The sequence below is a fragment of the Danio rerio genome, chromosome 3, assembly GCF_052040795.2.
Source record: "Danio rerio strain M-AB ecotype USA chromosome 3, GRCz13ab, whole genome shotgun sequence".
In the NCBI taxonomy this organism is placed as follows: domain Eukaryota; kingdom Metazoa; phylum Chordata; class Actinopteri; order Cypriniformes; family Danionidae; genus Danio; species Danio rerio.
Window position 1 is genome coordinate 23,795,735 of NC_141023.1, and position 19,905 is coordinate 23,815,639.

At 33.6% G+C, this 19,905-nt stretch overlaps 1 protein-coding gene across 6 annotated transcripts in view; it reads left to right on the top strand.

Annotated features, from left to right (window-relative positions):
* The window catches only part of pvalb6 (parvalbumin 6), a 137,443-nt gene that overhangs the window by 54,751 nt on the left and 62,787 nt on the right, over positions 1-19,905 (top strand). For 3 of the 6 annotated variants that reach the window (XM_087242379.1, XM_087242380.1, XM_087242383.1), the window contains one exon: positions 8,681-8,888. The exons of 1 other annotated variant lie outside the window; for it this stretch is intronic. In XM_087242379.1, the coding sequence (XP_087098505.1) occupies positions 8,681-8,888 (208 nt within the window). Of the gene's footprint in view, positions 1-8,543; positions 8,889-19,905 lie in introns of those variants that run through there. 2 more of the 6 variants (XM_087242382.1, NM_205573.3) reach the window with 2 other exon arrangements.

The following is a 19,905-nucleotide window of genomic DNA, read 5'->3' on the forward strand; positions in this document are numbered from 1 at the left end:
ATAACAAAAAAAATCTAATGTTGTTTTTTTTAAGTTCTTCCCCTCCATCTTCTATCATGTGCAATACAAATTCCTCTGTTAAATATCAACATTTGTTAATTATTGAGTCTGATATGTGGTATGTCTATGTCTCTGTTCTTGTTCCATACCTGACCTGAACCTCCAGCTGAACCCGGGGCTCCAGCTAAACCGCACAAGACTCTAATTTTCTATTAGAGTGCTGTTTAATGGCTGATAGAGAAAAAAAGTTCCACAGACTTGCCTAGCAACTCAGTTACTAGGGCTTTGCTTGCAGGTCCAAGTCAAAAAGTCATTCCCTGAGAGTTACAAGTTAATAGCTGAAGTTTAATACCTCAGTTCAGTGGTTTGTCCATAAAATATCCACTTAATATTCTCAAACATTAACTGCATTTTTTTCCTCATTTGTAAGTGCAAGGTTTTCTCAGGACAGTCAGACTCTGTACATTCAATAATTAATCATTACACCACTGGGAATATTTTAACGTTGTTTAAAATTCAACTCAAAAGCCTTATTTATACTGCGAGCGACTTTGTGGCGATCTGCTCCAAATGCTGATGCGTAGGTCTACAGCACAGAGAATACCAATCTCTGAGCGAGCTGAGAGATGATCACATGAGCTCTGATGGTGCTTTTATTGGCTTTCGCTCAAGAAAGTCTCTTTTCATGTGCATAAGGTTAAAGAATTCTCAACATTGTTGAATTTATCGACGTGCCCACCTAGTCGCCAGTGGTTGCTGTTACTCGCATAGACAGAATTCGCCAGAAGTCGCTCACTCTTCGTTGAAATGAACGGTCGCTTGTCACTTTGCCACTGTGAGTGGCTCGTAATGTGAATGAAAAAATAAATATTTTTTTAACTTGTTCAAACTACTTAATTAAAACAAGCTGAAATGACACAATTCTTGAGATTTCATTAGGACAACTTTATTCAATCCACATAAATTTGTTATAAGTGTTGAGTTAACTTAATCGATTTGTGTTGGGACCACATGAATAAATTGTGTGGAACCCTGCATTTTTTACAGTGCAAGATTGTACCAGTATCAGTCAGTTTTCCAGCGTTAAATGTGGATCATGGCTTTGGACTGCCCCTAGTGGTGGTTTTCTGGAGTTTCTGATGGAAGTCTTTTGTAGCAAACCCGATAAGACGTGAGCTTTTTATTATATGCTCTTTTATCCCATGTCTAACTGGATTTAGGGATCAGCTTAATGCGTGTGAAATTAACAAATTCTCTAATGGATCTCAAAGCCAAACCATGCAGAGGAGAAATCAAGCTTTAGTTTGTTGTTCTGGTAAATCAGTCACCTCTCTCCTGTTTACGCTGGATCATTCGCACCAAGAAAGACCATACACACCATTTTCACAACAAGATTATAAATCTGAGACTCACCAGATATGGTTTTTATATGAGTCTTTTTCAGATGCTATCTATGCTTGAGTATTATTTGCTAAATGATATTGTGTAATCAGTATTACCAAACAGCCTACGTGAACTTTTAACTGTGGTTTGTGTAATTCTGTAATGTGGTTTGTTTTAGTGCTTCTCTTCAAGGTTGATTGCAGAGCAGCATGTTGCTTGATGTGATATTGAACGTCATTAGCGTTTAGCTGATCTGGGAGCTGCGCTGGCCATCAGCCTAAAAGCTTTCTTTTATAAACACCAAAGAAACCCAGTAACCCAGCGCAAACCGCTGCTCCTCTCGCATGGCCCGAAGTTCTGAAGGAAACAAGCGAACGCTGCGTTTGATTGGTCGAGGCATGTGGCAGTCAGAATCACTTATTATGTCACTCACTTTACATTCATGTTAAAAGTTTTAGTGAGTTTCTGAGGCTGATGCTGCTTTCGTGATCATCTTTGTCTGAGTGAAAATTCTGAACAAAAACTCTTGTTGGCTGAATTGCGCAACAGAAAGTATGTCAGTGTTTGTGGAATGTTTTCATATGCACCTTGTAGAAATAGTGATAGATAAATGCTGCATCTTTTATTTAAAGAGTTTTTTTAGATGTAGCTATGCCAGGATTGACATCAGTGGTGCTCAACAACATTAGTTGGTAGGTTTCTACAACCAATTGTAACCTTAATGATGCAGAAATACAGAATATTTGTATATATAAAAATATTTTTTGTATATAAAAGTGCCCCTGCTATGAAAGTTTAAACAGATACTATAGGTTTAAGGGCTGGGATACACCAAGCTTATGCCAACCAACTAGCACCAATGAAATCCAACTATGTTGTTGCATCACGTTGGATGCTGCATGTGCACACCAGCACACCAAACGGACAAAATAAAGAGCCGCATTCTGTGTGTGCACAAGATAACATGTCTTCTTCTTAATTAAACAGTCCGTTGTATATTTTCTCATTCCGCAAAGCAAAACCAAACCTCCAAATGGCACAGATGAAACATAAAGCAGCATCTAGTATTGTATCACAGTAATTGTCACAATACAGTTAAAGTCAGAATTATTAGACCCCTTGTTAATTTTTCCCCCAGTTTCTGTTAAACGGAGAGCAGATTTTTTTCAGCACATTTCTACACATAATAGTTTTAATAACTCATCTCTAATAACTGATTTACTTTGTCTTTGCCATGATGACAGTGAATAATATTTGACTAGATATAGACACTTCTATACAGCTTAAAGTGACATTTAAAGGCTTAACTAGGTTAATTAGGTTAACTAGGCAGGTAAGGATACTTAGGCAAGTTACTGTATAACAGTGGTTTGTTTTATAGACTATCAGAAAAAAAAATGTTTAAGGGGCTAATCATTTTGACCTTAAAATGGCTCATAAAAAATCAAAAACTGCTTTTATTCTAGCCAAAATAAAACAAATAAGGCTTTCTCCAGACGAATTTTTTTTTTCAGACATACTGTGAAAATTTCCTTGCTCTGTTAAACATTATTTGGGAAATATTAAAAAAATAAATAAATAAATAAAGGGGAGCTTATAATTCTGACTTCAACTGTACATCTGATAATCTAATAGTTCAATTGGTTTGCAAATATTGGAGAAATGAAGTTTCTCAGCGCTCTCTTTAGCCGACGCCTTATAGTGATTCTACATGCTGAATAGGGCCGATGAGTTCTGATGTAAACCTGTCGAGAGAGGATGTGTGGAACACACCAAAACAACTAGCCAGTTCGGTGTGTCCCTGTCCTAAAGTTAAAAAAAAAACTTTTTTTTTCTCATGATATAAATTTCACATCAGTTTATTTTAGAGAGATTCCTAAACAATTTTCAAAAAATAAAAAAAATAAATAAAAAAGGTCATCTCAGCAGTTACTGTTTGCATAGTTTATGACTACAACAATGGTGTCCATCTTGCCTTATCGTTTATTTGCTTGATATAAATATTGGAAGAACTACTTGATGAGTCTGAAATTTGAACACAATGATGACTTGAGGATATTTCTCAGTGCTATATTTAGAGAATAAGAATGAACAATCAAACACTTTTGTTAAGCTAATGAATTCAATGGCCAGTCAGATGTGTTTAGATTATTTACCACTGGATTTAAAAAAAAAATCTTCATCAGAGTAAAGAACAATATTATTTCTAATTTCATGTGACACGATGCAGACCTAAAATTTAAGGAGTAAATTAAATTTAAAAACTACATTTTGTATTTTTTTTTAAAATAGCAATAATAGTTCACAATTGTACAGTTTCTTTTTACTATATCTTTGATCAAATAAATGTATTATTAGAATAGCATGGCGGCCGAGAGAGCTCATTAACCTTTTCTTCATTAACATTTTCTTCACTAAATAATTTAAACATTCTGAGTAAAGAGCAGAGAATAAGTCTCTCATTTAGATTTTTGTTTATTTACATTAAGGTATCACTTTAAAAAACGCACAGATCCATAATGAAAGCATTCTATTGCTTTCCTAACATTTTATGCTCATTTAAGACAAACAGAGTTGTGTTTTAAAGAAACCCTCCAAGATCGACATCTTTAAATGTTGTTGTTGTTGTTGTTGTTGTTGTTGTTTTTATTATTATTATTATTATTATTATTATTATTATTATTAATTATGTGTATATGTTTATTCAAACATTCACCCAAAACCAAGAGTGTTATTTTTGCTTGGCTTTAAATCGTGTGTACAGAATTTATTTGGGAAACAGCATCTATTTATCAGTATCAGTAAGTGTTGTAAAAAAAACAAAAAATGCAGCCCGTTTTTGTTCTCTCAGCCACTGTAGAATAAGCTTTTTTTTTTTTTTTTTTAAACATAAATAAACAGGAATGCAGATGTTTGTGGCCCACAATGTGATATAAATGGATGGAGTCATATATGGTTCATTTGTGAACTGTGATGGGTAGCAACAGGCAACAGGGTTTCTGTGATGCTGTGCAATATAGTTCATGCTTGAAGACAAATTAAATTTTTTTATTTCTTCAAAAAAATAATTGTCTATGTGCCTTCAGGTCATCCTGTTATAACGTGTAGTCATGCCACTCTTTGTAGTCTCATGGGTATTTTTTCCCCATTTTTTGGTAGTTCTTCCCGACTCAGCGACTTTTTGTTTTTGTTCCAGTTTATTAAACCTTGTGTTTCATCATCAACTCCAAACATAATTTTCATCGGGATGTGCTTGAAGGCTTCCGGATTGTTCTTTCATATCTCAGGAGCTTTCGTTTTTGTTTCTGTTCTCATTTAAATATCAAGTTTTCCTCCTAGAAATACATTGGAGAAATACGATTAGACAGAATATATGAGTAATGTTTACATTTAGTTTAGATTTCGTCTTGGAAGGATTTGGTGAACAATGTTTCAGATCTCTGACATTTCAGAGACAATCTTGATCAAATGAGGAGAAATGTTTGATAAGTAATTAATCCAAAAAGTACAAGCAAAGATGTTCACACACACAAAATAAGTCACAAAGATTTGGAATGACACAAGGATAAGTAAATAATAACAGCGTTATTACTTTTTTTTGAGTTTGGGGAAATATCCCTCTCAGGGACTTTCCAAAAGTTCTGTTCCTTTTTATGAACTAGTCAAAGTATTAATTTATTCCTTTTTTTCTCCCTGGTTCCTTAAACTTTCATTCCCATATTCAGTCTGACGTCATGTGCCACAGTTACCAGATATATCACAATATATTGGCTCAACAAAAGTTAATTTTACACTCAGAATTTGCTGCAATTCTACTGAAAATCATGCTTATAATGTTTAGGTCAGTGCATAATCTTGTAATTTTTATGTCTATGCCTAATCTGATAAAGTGATTTGTCTATCATTAAAATAGACAGTCCAGAGACTGTAGTGAAAAAGAGGATTTTGTAAAAGATTCAATTTAATTTGTGATACAGTATGACTGATATGTGATTTTCTCAATTCAATTAAGTATAGGCATGGAGGAACTATTCAGTAGGTCATAAGTAAAAGTGAACTGATCCACGTTTTCTTGTTGTTCATTGATGTATTAATTATGTATTCATTAATTCAGCTATTTGTTAACTTTACTATTCATGTGTTGTTCTTTATTATTGGGTGAGAAAATTGATTCACTTATTTAGGCATTTCTCGTTTATTCTCGTATTGGCTTGTCAATTAATATGTTTTTTAAATTTAGAAATTTATCATTAGGTCATTGTTTACATAATTTATTAAGGATTTACTCAAGCATTCGTTCATTTATTTTTGGAGTCTCTTAAGCTCTTTCAGTCTTTCATTCATTATTTAGATAATTTTTCTTTTCATTCACAAGTAATTATCTAGGCCTGATTTGCCCAAAAGTTTTCTTATAAAGGGCCAAAAACCAGCCTTGATTGAGGCTAGTGGGCCAAAAGTAGTTACCATTGGTAATTTCCTAATTAATTTGAAAACAACTAGAAAACATTGCTTTATATTAACTGATACAGCATAATTCTTTAACATGAAATTATTATGCATCTGTAAAAAATTTTTAATGGCTCACCATCAGGCATATGATGCACATTTTCAAGGTATACAATAAAGGTTTTAAAACCGCAAATATTTTCTGCTATACTGTTCCTAAGGTGTGAGTAAGATTTAAAAAAAATTTTTTAGCGTTTTTTAGGTCAACAGTATCTCGAGCAGAAAAGATTCTGAACAAATAAAAGGTTTAAAACAAATGAAGACACTGGAAGTAAATGATTCATTTTAATTATTTAGTCTGACATGTTTACTGTTACAAAATATTCTAAATGTTTCTCAAAATATAATATATTGTGTTTAAAAGTGGAAAAAGTTGTTTTTTACTCAGACATTTAAAAAGAATATATTTTTAGAGCAGTAATCACAGTACCGTGAAACTGTGATATTTTATCCAAGGTTATCATACCGTCAGAATCTTCCGGCCCATGCTCACCAAGGTTTTCTGCATTGTCCTCTGTGCGTTGAGTGACATTGCTTACATTTTTAAAAATCTGATTCATTTACCACAATTAATTAAAACATTTCATTTCAGTTTGCTTTTTTTGGAGCTCAGCAATAAAACAAACAAAAAAGGTTACGTCAAATAGAAATGACTCTCTATGACTTTCCATCTCTATGTTAAAGGCAATCGCCCCATAATCTCCATCCATTCTCAGATGGGATGGTGGGCCAAATCAAAGGCTACAATAGGCCTACTTTGGCCCACGGGCCCTACTTTGGGCATTTTTGATTTAGGCCATTTGTTAATTCATTCATTCATTAATAGTTTTTTATTATTTTGTTCATTAATTTTTGATAATTTGTTTGTTTATTTGTTCATTCAGAATGTCATTTACTCAGTGGCTCAGGTCCTTCATTTTCTTATTCAGTTAATTCCTCTATTCATTTGTTCATTCATCTATTTATTCATTCAGGGATTCATTCAGCTGATTGACCCATCTGCTATATCATTTTTTATTCTGGTCTTTTATTTAGCTCTCTACTGCTCGCATTATGATTGATCTATAAAACAATATATAATTTGACTGTTTTCTTTTTCAATATGGCTGAACTTGAAGTGCTGTAAAATTTGAAGGTACTTTATGAAATGTTGCCATATGGCAACAATGTCCAACAGTGGATCTAAGTTAGAAATTTCAAGTTTAGAACTTTCTTTATAATTAATAATTTTGCTGTTTGAAATAATTTAAATGGTGTTGCAGTATTGTAAGCTTTAACACAAAACTTATAAATGACACATTATACACACTTTCCAACAACTGATATTCCAACAGCTTGCATTTATTCCATTCTTTTTTGCTGAATGGTATTGAAAAAAATTATAATATTTCATTATCATGTACATAACATACAGTAAAAATAAATATTTTCTCCTGTAAATATTTTAACAAATAAATAAATAACAAGCCTAATATATCCAGATGCATCAAAATGATGTAGCTACTACGTCACCTTATAATTATAAGGTTGTATCTGACATTTTTTTTAATTAAGTTAATAAATTCTTATAAAAAACATCCTATAATGTAAATAAGATGTCATTTAATAAGTTGTTTACATATTAAGACTTTTTATTTAAAAACAAATGTTACACACATACTGTTTGCTATGGAATACAAAAAATTTGAAGCTCAATATCTCAAAATCATTCAGAACGCAGATACAACCTTGTAATTCCAATTCCAATGCTACGCCTGTCTTATACTGGATGCCTCAGGGCTAACTTACTGGAACTGTCGATGGCTTTATCAAATGTCCATTCTACATCATTCTCATGGTCACTAAACCCCATCTCATCCTCACTTCATCTGCAGAAAGAGCCTGTCCTTTTCTTCTCTCAGGTGATATCTCAGATTTTTTTGTGGATCTGACATGAGTTGATCCTTTGTTTTTATTGGCGTTTTTATTTGCATTCAGCAACCACACTCAATAAACACCAGTCTGTCAGAAATCACGCCACAGAAACACACTTCATGTCATGTGACTTAACCAAAGCACATCATTGGCTACACTAAGGTCTCTCTTTCCAACAACAACAAAAAATTAGAACATTGGTCTTAAAGAAATAGTGAAAGAGAAATGAACATACATGTCATGTTGCCATATGGCAACACCATGCGGTAGAGGGTTAGTCATTCGTCCACTGATTTATTCATTCATAAATTCATTTGGTCTGTTGTGTATTTGAGTCATTTGTTCATTTATTCAATCATTCAGTCATTGTTGTTTTAAACTAATTTGAAGGTTTATTTATTTGTTTATTTGCTTTTGTTTTTTCAGCCGTTCATTTAAATCACTGGGTGGTTAATTTGTTTGCTTTTTTATATTTTTGGTAATTCATTCATTCATTTGGTTGTTTGTCTATTCATCGATTTATTTGGTAATTTGTTAGCTCATTTGCTCATTCATTTGGCCTTTCATTGATTAATTAGTTCATTCATTATTTGCTCTTTAAGTCTTGTTCATTTATTTAATAATTCAGCAGCTCATTAAGGTGTTTGTTTGTTCAGGATGATTATTTGGTCATTTGTTCATGTGATTCATTCATTCAGTGATTCGGTCAGTCATTCATTCATTTACTGCTTTTCTTACAGCATCACATAGCCCCTCCTATCTGACTTAAGCCCCTCCCCTTCTCTCTGTCTCTCTCTCTTCCCAACTCTCTCTCTCTCTACGTTTATCTTCCTCTCACACTCCCTCTCTCCCCTTCATCTCACCTCCAACTACTCAGTGTTCAGTCTCCGTCCTGCTCTGTATCTGTCTCTCTCTCTCTTTTTCCCTTTCTGTCTATCTCTCTCTCTCTTCCTCTCTTTCTCTCTCTCTCTTTGGTGTGCTCAAGCTCCAGTTTGGTTCGCTGTCTGTCTGTGTGTTGCCGGTCTCGTTCCTCTGCAGACCTGAACCTCCAGCTGAACCCGGGACTCCAGCTCACTCTACAGCGGGTAAGACAATGGCATGCACTACCACCACACTCAGGGAAGAGTTATGGAATGACTACAGACAATAAAACAAGGATCTCTTGGATGGGATGGAGAGGGAAAAAAAGAACAAGTACCACACACAGCTTATAGGAAGTAAGACAGATAGTAGAAATGGGTGAATTATCAAGTATGCATAAGAGTAAGACAGTTAGTGGATGCAGAAAGCGAGTGGTCGTCTCATGTCAAAGTCAGAGTGGCTGCAACATCATCATCATGTAATATCCCATTCACAAACCACAGCTGAGCTCTGCCAGCACTCTGCACTGTGTGTGTGTGATGGGGGAAAGAGAGCGCTTGTACAGCATTACTGAAAATGTAATAGATCACATCTAGTGAATATAGGACTGTAAAATGAAAATAGACTGGCAGAGAGTTTTATGAAGACACAGATGAACTTGATGAATCGCTCGTTAAAAAGCCATTTAAACTTCAACACCATGATGAAGGCAATATTGCATCTATCTATCTATCTATCTATCTATCTATCTATCTATCTATCTATCTATCTATCTATCTATCTATCTATCTATCTATCTATCTATCTATCTATCTATCTATCTATCTATCTATCTATCTATCTATCTATCTATCTATCTATCTATCTATCTATCTATCTATCTATCTCTTGTGATGTTGAAGTGTTGTTTCTGTTAATTGTTTTTCTAAATACACCCTGGTTAATCTGATTCATGAACTCTTCCCAATTTTTCTAATTTACAGAGGAAATGATTTCATTTCAAGTAATATTTTGTGTTAATTGTGTGGTGTCTGTAAATTGATTTACTGCTGTCACTTTTCTAATTGTGCACCTTTTTCATCTTTGATGCATTCCAATTTGCGTGTGTACACATTATTCTATGCATTTTCTTCGTATAAATAGTGAAAGGTACTGTAGATACAGTGCTCAGCATAACAAAGTACACCACATTGTGAAAATGAAAATTTTATCCATTTCTCAGTGTATGTATTTTGGTGCATTTAAACAAAACAGATTTAGTAAACTGATATATTTATTAAAATCATATTTTAGTCACTAAACATTTTTAGAAATTAGATTTTTTAAAAATATTTCCCAAATGTTTAACGTTTAAAAGCAATTATTACAATTATTAGCCCCTTTAACTATATTTTTTTCGACAGTCTACACAGAACAAACCATCGTTATACAATAACTTACCTGATTATCCAAACCTACCTAGCTAAGCCTTAAGTTTAAGCTGTATAGAAGCGTCTTTAAAATATCTAGTCAAATATTATTTACTGTCATCATGGCAAAGATAAAATAAATCAGTTATTAGAAATGAGTTATTAAAACTGTTAATGTGTTGAAAAAAATCTCTCCATTAAACAGAAATTGGGGGAAAAAATTAACAGGGGGGCTAATAATTCAAGGGGGCTAATAATTCTGATTTCAACTGTATATGAATATGCACTTTAATTGCATGCAATTACAATTATTTAAACTAAAAAAGTAGAATGACTCTTCATGCACTAAATTTCTATCTCTTTTAATGCTTTTTGGAGGGTGCGGGGCTGTCAGACTGCTAAATAAAAAGATAACCTATTATAATTCATATACACTGTTCAATGCATAGCACATAAGTATACATAGAGCAAAGGACATCATATAGGACACAGTCTGGTATATATATTCTGTTTAACGGAGAGAAGATTTTTTCAATACATTTCGAAACATAATCGTTTTGATAACTGATGTCTAATAACTGATTTATTTTATCTTTGCAGTAATGACAGTACATAATATTTCACTAGATATTTTTCAAGACACTTCTATACAGCTTAAGGGACATTTAAAGGCTTAAATAGGTTAATTGGGTTAACTAGGCAGGTTAGAGTAATTAGGCAAGTTATTGTATAATAATAGTTTCTTCTGTAGACTATCGTAAAAAAAAATTTGCTTAAAGGGGCTAAAAACTGCTTTTATTCTTGCCGAAATACAACAAATATGACTTTTTCCGGAAGAAAAAACATTATTAGATATACTGTGAAAATTGTCTTGCTCTGTTAAACATTCTTTTTGGAAATATTAATATATATATATATATACATATCAAAGGGGCTAAATATATATCTAAACACTTGATTTATAGGTTTGTTAAGATCCTCTTTTATCTTTATTAACCTTTTAGCTGCCATTGTTACAACTTGGTGGACTAGTTGCCTGTCTTTAAAACAAACAAACAAGGGGAAAAAAAGCGTGATCAACCCAAGATGTTGATCAAAAATGTGTTTTACTAACAGTGGAATTTAAAGAGATGAGGAGGGTCTTGGTGATTGCAGGTTTTACCATTTTTTCCCCCTGTTTTTTAAAAACATTTGGTCCACACAATGCAGGCAAAATCTCACCATACTGCTTTTATTTTAGTCCAGTTGTTATTTTGCACAATCTGCATCTACAACTAGCACAGAAGGAGAAGAAGAGATTCGCAAAAACAGCAGAGAATGACCGAGGAAAAAAGCTTGCTTATAGCGCTGCTCAGGTCCTGGTGCAGTAACATGTCTTTGGGTTCAAATACTCTCTGATGCCTGCTGTCAGGGTGTGTGGAGACTGCGAGAATGCTGTAAGCTGAATGGATAGCATAGCAAAAAGATTACAGCCGTTCTGCAGTGATGCCACAAAGAGTGTGTATGTGTGTGTGTGTGAGTGAAAGATGCATTACTCCTGCAGGCTTCCTGCTCTGGTTAATGAACCAAATCAGTCACACGCACAGTGTCTTGCACATTTTTGGTCATTTAGACTGGGTACACCAGGGGTTACCAGTTTAAACTGTGTGATTTCTTAAACTAGTCTGTTTCCCCAGTGTCTTTACTGGATGCTGTTGACTTGACTTAAAGGTTAAATGTTCATTTTTATTATGTCACTAGCAGCACCAAATGGAACGATTCAGTCCCAGACTGGTGGTTTACCTTGAAGTTCACACTTTAGACACCTAAAATAACATCTGTCATCTGATCTGGAGCCTTCACCGTCATTCTTAAATGAAATAATGAAAAAGGCTTTATGCACGTCTACACCCTTTGAAAAACTAGTTGAATTAACCTATAATTGTTTTTGAAACGTACTTCTTGACATTGGTCCACCAAATAAGTCAAACAATTCTTCATGATGTTATGATATATTAAAACCTTAGGGGTCTTATACTAGACATTGTTTTAAAAATTGATCTATATATAAAACATAAGCAACATTCTCACATCAACTCAAATGACAATAGCATAAAGAAGCAGTTTCATTGGAATATTTTTCATAATGTTTTATGCACAACATTGTTGTATGCTTATAGGCAGAAAAATATCATCTTCTGGTTTGAGCTTTAGCATAGTAAAAGGCCCTAAAATAATTCAAGTCAAAAGTTCAATTTGAACTTTCAAAAGATTTACTACAACCATTTTTGCATTGTGCGTGTCCCTGCACATGAACTTTTAACCTACCAGTGTTTCTTTTTTCCTGCCTTTCTTTTGTAAATAAAGGTTGCCAGCCAGACCTGCATTTTCTTTTATACTGTATATCATTTCCAATAAAAATTCATGGCCTCCTCTGAACATACAATATGGCAAAGAAAGAATGGGGACTCTGCTTTTAAACAAAGCAACAAGCAAAACAAACCATATTATTCTATCTTTTTGCTTTATATATATATATATATATATATATATATATATATATATATATATATATATATATATATATATATATTTCATTTCTTATTGTGCAACACTTAAACTTGAAAGTTTCATAACAAAAACTTTCAGGGACAAGTTCATCCTCATCAGAGCTTACTACTACATCCTTTTCAAATTCACAATGACAATTAAAACATAGATTGAGTATCATTAAGTCCATTGACACACTTAAAGCTGTTTATTCTGAAGCGCTTAGTGGTTTTGAATGCAGCTGAATACAGTACATGAAGATCATCAATGATGAAATGGATTTGGGAGATGATCATAAAAAATATGCTGTTGATTAGTAGTCATTTTACCTCAAAAAGTAGTCTATTTAGCCTTGTTCTCCTCCATTCTTTCAGTCCTTTTGTCTCCTGGCCTGCGTACAGGCAGTCAAAGTGTTAACTTTAGCAGATTCCCTTTTTTTAGGCAAAAGGTAGCAGGTTTTCCCTCATTATAGGCTTTGTGATCAAGTTCACTTATACAATTAACGATACTTATTACACCTCTCTGGAAAGCTTGATTCCGTCAATCACACAATTCATGTTATTCCCAGATATCATCAACTGAATCTAATAACACGGGCTCATCTTGACTATTAACGAATGCATAAATATTTATTTGTTATCTGTCCCTCCACTAATTTTGACTTTTTGGCACCATCTTGTGAATTAATAATACATAGGGTACTGTAGGCTATACACTCCTGCAAGCTTTACATTTAGTTGTAATGAATTATTACAGCTCAAATCACTGTTTTGTGTCTAATTGTTTACAATTGAGTCAAGTAGTCTTGTAATAAGCGTGATAATGTACATGCAGGTAGTTGTTTTGCAGAATAAAGCTTCACCACAGGCTGCTGATAAGCCTGTCTGGCTTTATTCTGTGAGGAAAAAACACCTAGATCTACATTATCCCTTACATATTGTTTGCTTCTGTGTATTTTTGAATCAGGAGACCACAATCTTATGTAGTAGCTCCGCCTAACCATATTACAGTGAACATTTGGCTGAATTCCATCTATGGCAGGAAAGTGCAGTCATAAATGACAGAAGAATTCCATCAATGGCAAGGAAAGATTTAAGCAGCAAGTTTGTAAAAGACTTAAGCATAAAAATGTACTGTTTCTCCTTTTTCTTTTAATGTGATGTTTGTCTGACACTTGTCTTTGAAATGAGATTTTCATAGTTATAGGCATTTAACTTTTGTTGTGCGTGTGCGTGTGCGTGTGCGTTTTTTTTTTTTTTTGATGAACTGACATCATTAAGTGTGTGTGTGTGGATTTGAGAGCTGTGGAGATTGGACAGCTGAAACTAATTGAGTATTGGCAGATAGAGAATGCTGTGTTGGTGTGTGTGTGTGTGTGTGTGTCTGTGTGTGTGTGTGTGTGTGTGTGTGACGTTGTGTGTATGTTTGAATTTCTCTGGTACGTGGGCAGCTTTTCGATGAAACTCAACAGTCACCTATCTCTTGCGATCTGTTTCTGTCTATCTTTTACACACACACACAAACACACACACACACACACACATCACTCAGTGAGGCTTTCTGGAGATTAATTAATGCGCTGTACTGTTGTGACAGTCCTGAAATGATAGATTAATTGATTCAAGACTTTGTGAGGTCTGCGTTATTCCAGCCCCGCATTAGCAGCCTCACGTAAAAACGATCAAAGCAATTACGGCCGATGTCTCATCAGAACTACGCACGCATACTAATTAAAACTGAAGTGACTTGTGATGTGGAGGAGATGGTGAAGGTACACGTGTCAGCTTTGGCAAATAACAGAATATACACAAGCTTCGTTAGGTATTGAAAATAATAAACATGAGTTTTTAATATTAAAGTTTAAATGGGTGGGAATTAAAGTAGTGTGTGTTGGTGTTTCCCAATACTGGGTTGTGACTGGAAGGGCATCTGCTGCTTAAAACATTTGCTGGAATAGTCAGCAGTTTATCTGCTGTGGTGACCTCTGGAATAAAGATGAAAATGAATGAAGGAATCAAAGTAGACATCCATATATATATATATATATATATATATATATATATATATATATATATATATATATATATATATATATATATATATATATATATATATATATATATATATATATATATATATATATATTATATACATGTATATACAGATTATATTGATTATATTTTTAAGTCATTTTTTTGTTTTCATATAATAGAACAAATTAAGTTCAAGCAACTATATATCTTTGATTTGAGGAAACCGATTGCAGCAAACCATTTAAGTTGCCAACCTCACTCATTTGAGTTTAGTCAACTCAACAAAATAAGTCCAAACAAATAAATAACTACTCGACTGGTTTAAGTTAGCTGAACTCATAGAGATAACCTAAAATGTTATTGATACTGTTTGAAAATATAAACTTAAATAATACAAACATAAATTACTCAATGTATATATAAGTTTAAAGCACTCAAACCATTTGGTTTCAGAACAGGTTTGCCCAAATCAGTTTTCTTATGCGGTTTAAGTTAACTGATCTGGTTTTACAGTGGAATATTAATATTGTGTTCAGCCTCTTTTATTACACTGTATACAATAGTTAACTCAGAATTGACTGAAAACTATTTCTACTCATTTGAAAAGAGTTTTGAACTCAATGTTTAAGGTAATGTGTTAATTAAATACCTCATTACTTCAGCTTAAATGGAGAGTTCACAGTCTCCTATAGATTAGTTTTTTTTCTTGTTTTTTAATTCATTGATTTATTTAACATTGCTTATTTATTTAATAATATTTTACTAGTTCAGAGCTTCTCTGGCCAAATTCACTTTAGTCATTTGGAAATAAGATATTAGAATGATCTTTAATGGATCACATTTTTCATTCCAGAGAGGAAAGCATGCTTTGTGTCAGTATATATCCACACCACACACATAAGCGCATTGATAGCCACAAGCGCCAAACAGCTGCAGCGCCACAGCTTTCTGCTTCCAGTCACATTCACAAAGCAGGGTACTGATTCTGACTCAAAACTCAATATCTGAGCTGTCAAATCCTCACGTTTTCCCACAATTTCAGGTTTAAAGTCCCTTTCAGCATTTACGCCTGATCACTTGCTCGTTCAAGGTCAAACGGTCTGATAACTGCCCATGCTGTAGTACAGCAGCAGAACACTGCAGTTTCATTTCAGAGCAGTGCTGCTTCTCAAACACTCCTTTCCTTTATGAGTCTCTCATTACAGATGGATTATGTTTAGAAATGCAGCGATATTGTTTGATTTCTGGTCAGTATCAACAGGATACTTGTTTTCACTCATGAGCGATAACCAACAAATAATCCCTTGAAAATATTTTATGATAAGAAAAAATTACTTAAATAATGAGATGATGACAGGAAATCTATAAGGATATCTTAGAAAAATAAAAGAAATGGCAAAATCCATTTAAATGAAAAATGTATTATAGGGATATCATGCATCCTGCAGTCAAAATAGAGTTTAGATTGCAGACTTTTGTGTGTGTGGTTTATGAGGACACACAATTTTATAATGACATGGGCATGACATATTTGTATTATATTAAGATGGTTTATGAGGACATACCTTGTGTTCTTTTAATTCAAATTGCAAAAATTATACTTAACAGGGTCATTTCTCATTTAGATGGAGAGTCCTTGTAAATTATAAAGTGTGTTTGTATGCGTGTTAAATTTTAAATTTAAGTGGTGGGGATTTAACCCCTTGTGTGCTCTTTGTGTGTCTGTCAGAAAGCACACAAATTGTATTTTAGTTTTTGTTATATATTGAATATTTATTAATATATTGAGTTGTGTGCTTTTAGGGGATTTTAAGGTACGGAATTACATTTAATTCATTATTTTTTCAAATCTGCTATACATTTTTTTGTAAATATTTTCAAAACATGTCTTACGCTGGGTTCACACCAAAAGAAAATTTAAATATTACTGCGAGTAGATTAGTGCGAGTCAACGCTAATACTTAAATATGGGCAATTTTGTAGTGGGTAGCACAAACGTGGAATATGTTTTGCCAAGAACACACTATGTTCGCCCAACATAGGCTAATTCTAAAAACGTACCCCTATATATATTTTTGAAAGCACCAAATACATCCCAGGAGTAATGTTTTTTTTTTTTTTGCAGTTTTGATTTTCACAAATCCACCAGAGGCTGCTGTGATTTTAAATTTATCTCGCGAGTGCCATTCGCACTTGCTGTTCTCGTGTAAATCCACAAGAGGTCGCTGTCGACTGACTGAATAAATGAATGACTGACTGACCCATCAACTGACCCACCCTGCTTCTTTCCTAAACCCAACCAATTGTGTTTTCAAAAGCACAAATTGCCCCTCCCACCCACTTCCCTAAACCCAATAAACAGTTTTTAAAAGCAATCCAAAAAAAAGAAAAGCCCTCTGTCGTCACGGTCAAATCCTCTTTGTGTCTCAAGTCCGCCAACTTACATGGCGGGCTACTGGTCAAACTGGTAACAGTGAGAAAACTGTCCATACAAAGGTAAGCGGTCAGCTGGTAAGCATGGAAAGGATCTGCATTGTACCATTGCATAGCAATCGAAGACAAAAGGCAACCATATTTACAGGTCTTCTGGCTACAAAATTCGCAACCTTTAGTAATTTATATAGGGCTACGTTTTCAGAATCAACCAATGTTGATTTCGCCCCTATTGTGTATTCTTTGCAAGCTCAAATAATTCAACAGTTTCAGAAAATGTACTTAAGGTAAAAAATAAACAAACATCCTGTGAGTAAACTAGGGCAAGTGACACAGTCATCTGCCTTTGTTGTGAACCAGCATTACTTTAAAAGTTTAATCAAATCAAAACCGGTTAATTTCCAATTTTGATGTTGATATCTCAAACAAACAAAAACAAAAAAGAAATGTCATTGAGCTTTAGTTTGGAATCAAACCTTTAGGCCAAATGAAATAAGTTTTAAGTGTCCACAAAACAAATGACAGTATTTTTTTCAGGACCATTCAGCACCATATCCACCATTTTTCTGCATGTCTGTTAACATACTGTACTCCTAGCAAGTGCCATAACTTTTACCAAATCTCATTCCATTCCCTGTCAGAAGTGAGTGAAGAGCTGCAGAGGGTTAATTAATATTTCTGCCCCCAGTTCTGATCAGGTGTTCAGCACTTCTGGTGAATTTATCAACATTATCAAGAGACGGATCCCTCTCTCTTTTCAGTGTCCTTGTCAGCGACATTGTGTGGGTGTCAGGAGTGTTTGAAATTAATATGTGTGTGTTTGAAGTCGAGCCTCTCGTATGCGCCTGCTTGTGTGTTTATCTCATTTGGATTTTATCCATAATGCTAAAACACCTGCTAATTATCCACTCAGAATCCCGCCGTATGCTAATGGACAGACACACAAACATGCACACACACACATGCATTAGTTGGCACGCTAATGTCAGCACAGATAAACATGAGAGGTTTTCAGTTAATAAGCCAGTTTATTTGGTGTGAATGTTCTCTGTAGGAGTATGCCATTTATTTATTTATCCTGCGCTCATTTATACATCTGTGCCAAAAGCTAGTGTAGGAGTGTGTGCTGTATGTTTAGCCTGTTTCTATTTGCCTTGTGCTTGTATATTTAAGGTCAGACATTGCAAGCGAAAACTGTTTATTTTATTTTATTTTTTTTATGCACCTCTTAGTTTTATGGCCTTTTGGCTTTTCATAATTTTTGTTTTAAATTAAATTGAAGTTTGTTTGTATAGCACTTTTCACTATAATCATTATTCCAAAGCAACTTTTCAAGTTTTTTTTTACATTGTTTTTCAATCTTATACAAATCCTATGTCTAATACTATTTTATGTGTTTCTTTTATATCACTTCATCAATTTGTATAAATTTATTTTTACATTTCTAATATAAATATATGTTTTTTAATATAAATATTTCCTTCAGCACATACATGCACATACAAGTTGTTTACTTTACTTGTACATATTTATTTATATCTATATTCTGAAGATATTTGCATAGGGATATTATCATTTCTGTCATGAACTCTCTGGATTTAGTATGGTAATGGATATATGTTGATGTATTTAGTCTTGGTGGTGTAGATCTGCTACGCTGCTGCTGCTTTGATTATTATGGCAAGTACCGAGACCTACTACAGCCAGTATCAGTGTTACTAGTAATTGGTTAATGTAACTGCATTACTTTTGACAGTAACTAAAACTGTAACATATTACTTTTTAAATATGATAACTCTGTTATAGTTACAATATGATTTGTTTGACCTTTACTTGGTAAGTTAATTTAATTTTGGCTGCAGTCTAGCCCACATGTTCACGTAGTTACAGCAGCGACACATTCTGGGATTGGTGGATACAGTACTAACTGTAAAGAAGACGTGTTGTGTATGAGGTGCCAGACTGGACAAAAGTCGAGCGAAAGCGGGGACCAAATATGCGCGAGGTACAACAAGTGTGCGCGCAAGAGACTGGGTGCATGCAAGAAAGGCTAAGTGTGCTCGGGAGAGTGACCGAATGTGCGTGAGGTAGACCGAATGTGCGCACGAGAGAGACCGAGAGCCTATTTCTGATACTATTATGAATTACTATTACTAATATGTTTGTTGTTTCAAATAAATGAGCACACATTTGTTGTCTGTATAACAAAATTGATTAGTTTAGTAGACACAGTGACATATTTCTGTCTATTTAAATGTATAGAGTTGTATTGCTCAGAAAAATGCTGCAAAATGCTGCTTTTTTATATTGTTTTACATATTTTTATAGCTTTTGTACAACAGCAGATTTTGCCCTTTGAATATACATGTCTTACTTTCCATAAGTTGTTGACATACTAATTTAATTTGTAGTTAGTTTTAAAATTGCTTGTCGATTTCATTTTTGAGCAGCTGTTATGTTTTTGTTTTGTTTAAGATGCATAAAATGTATGGTATAACAGCCGTTTTTTTTTTGTGCTGAGTTTCAACAAATCGATTATGAATAAAAATTCTGATTATTTTAATTTAGTTATTTCATTCATGTTTTGTATTTTTTGTATATTGTTGCTAGTTTTCATACTCAAGCTGTGAAAGAACATGTTTAAGGTTTAAATACAACACTTTTTATGATGCTGAAACAAATTTACAGTAGATTTTGTTTTTTTGTTTCTGAATATTTTATTCTGCTGGTTTATCACCTTGTGATATTTATAGTTTTATGCTGCTGGTCTGACTTAAATAAATTAGTGTTTAAAAATTACTTTTTGTTTAAGTCTATCTTATGTTTCAACAGTGAGA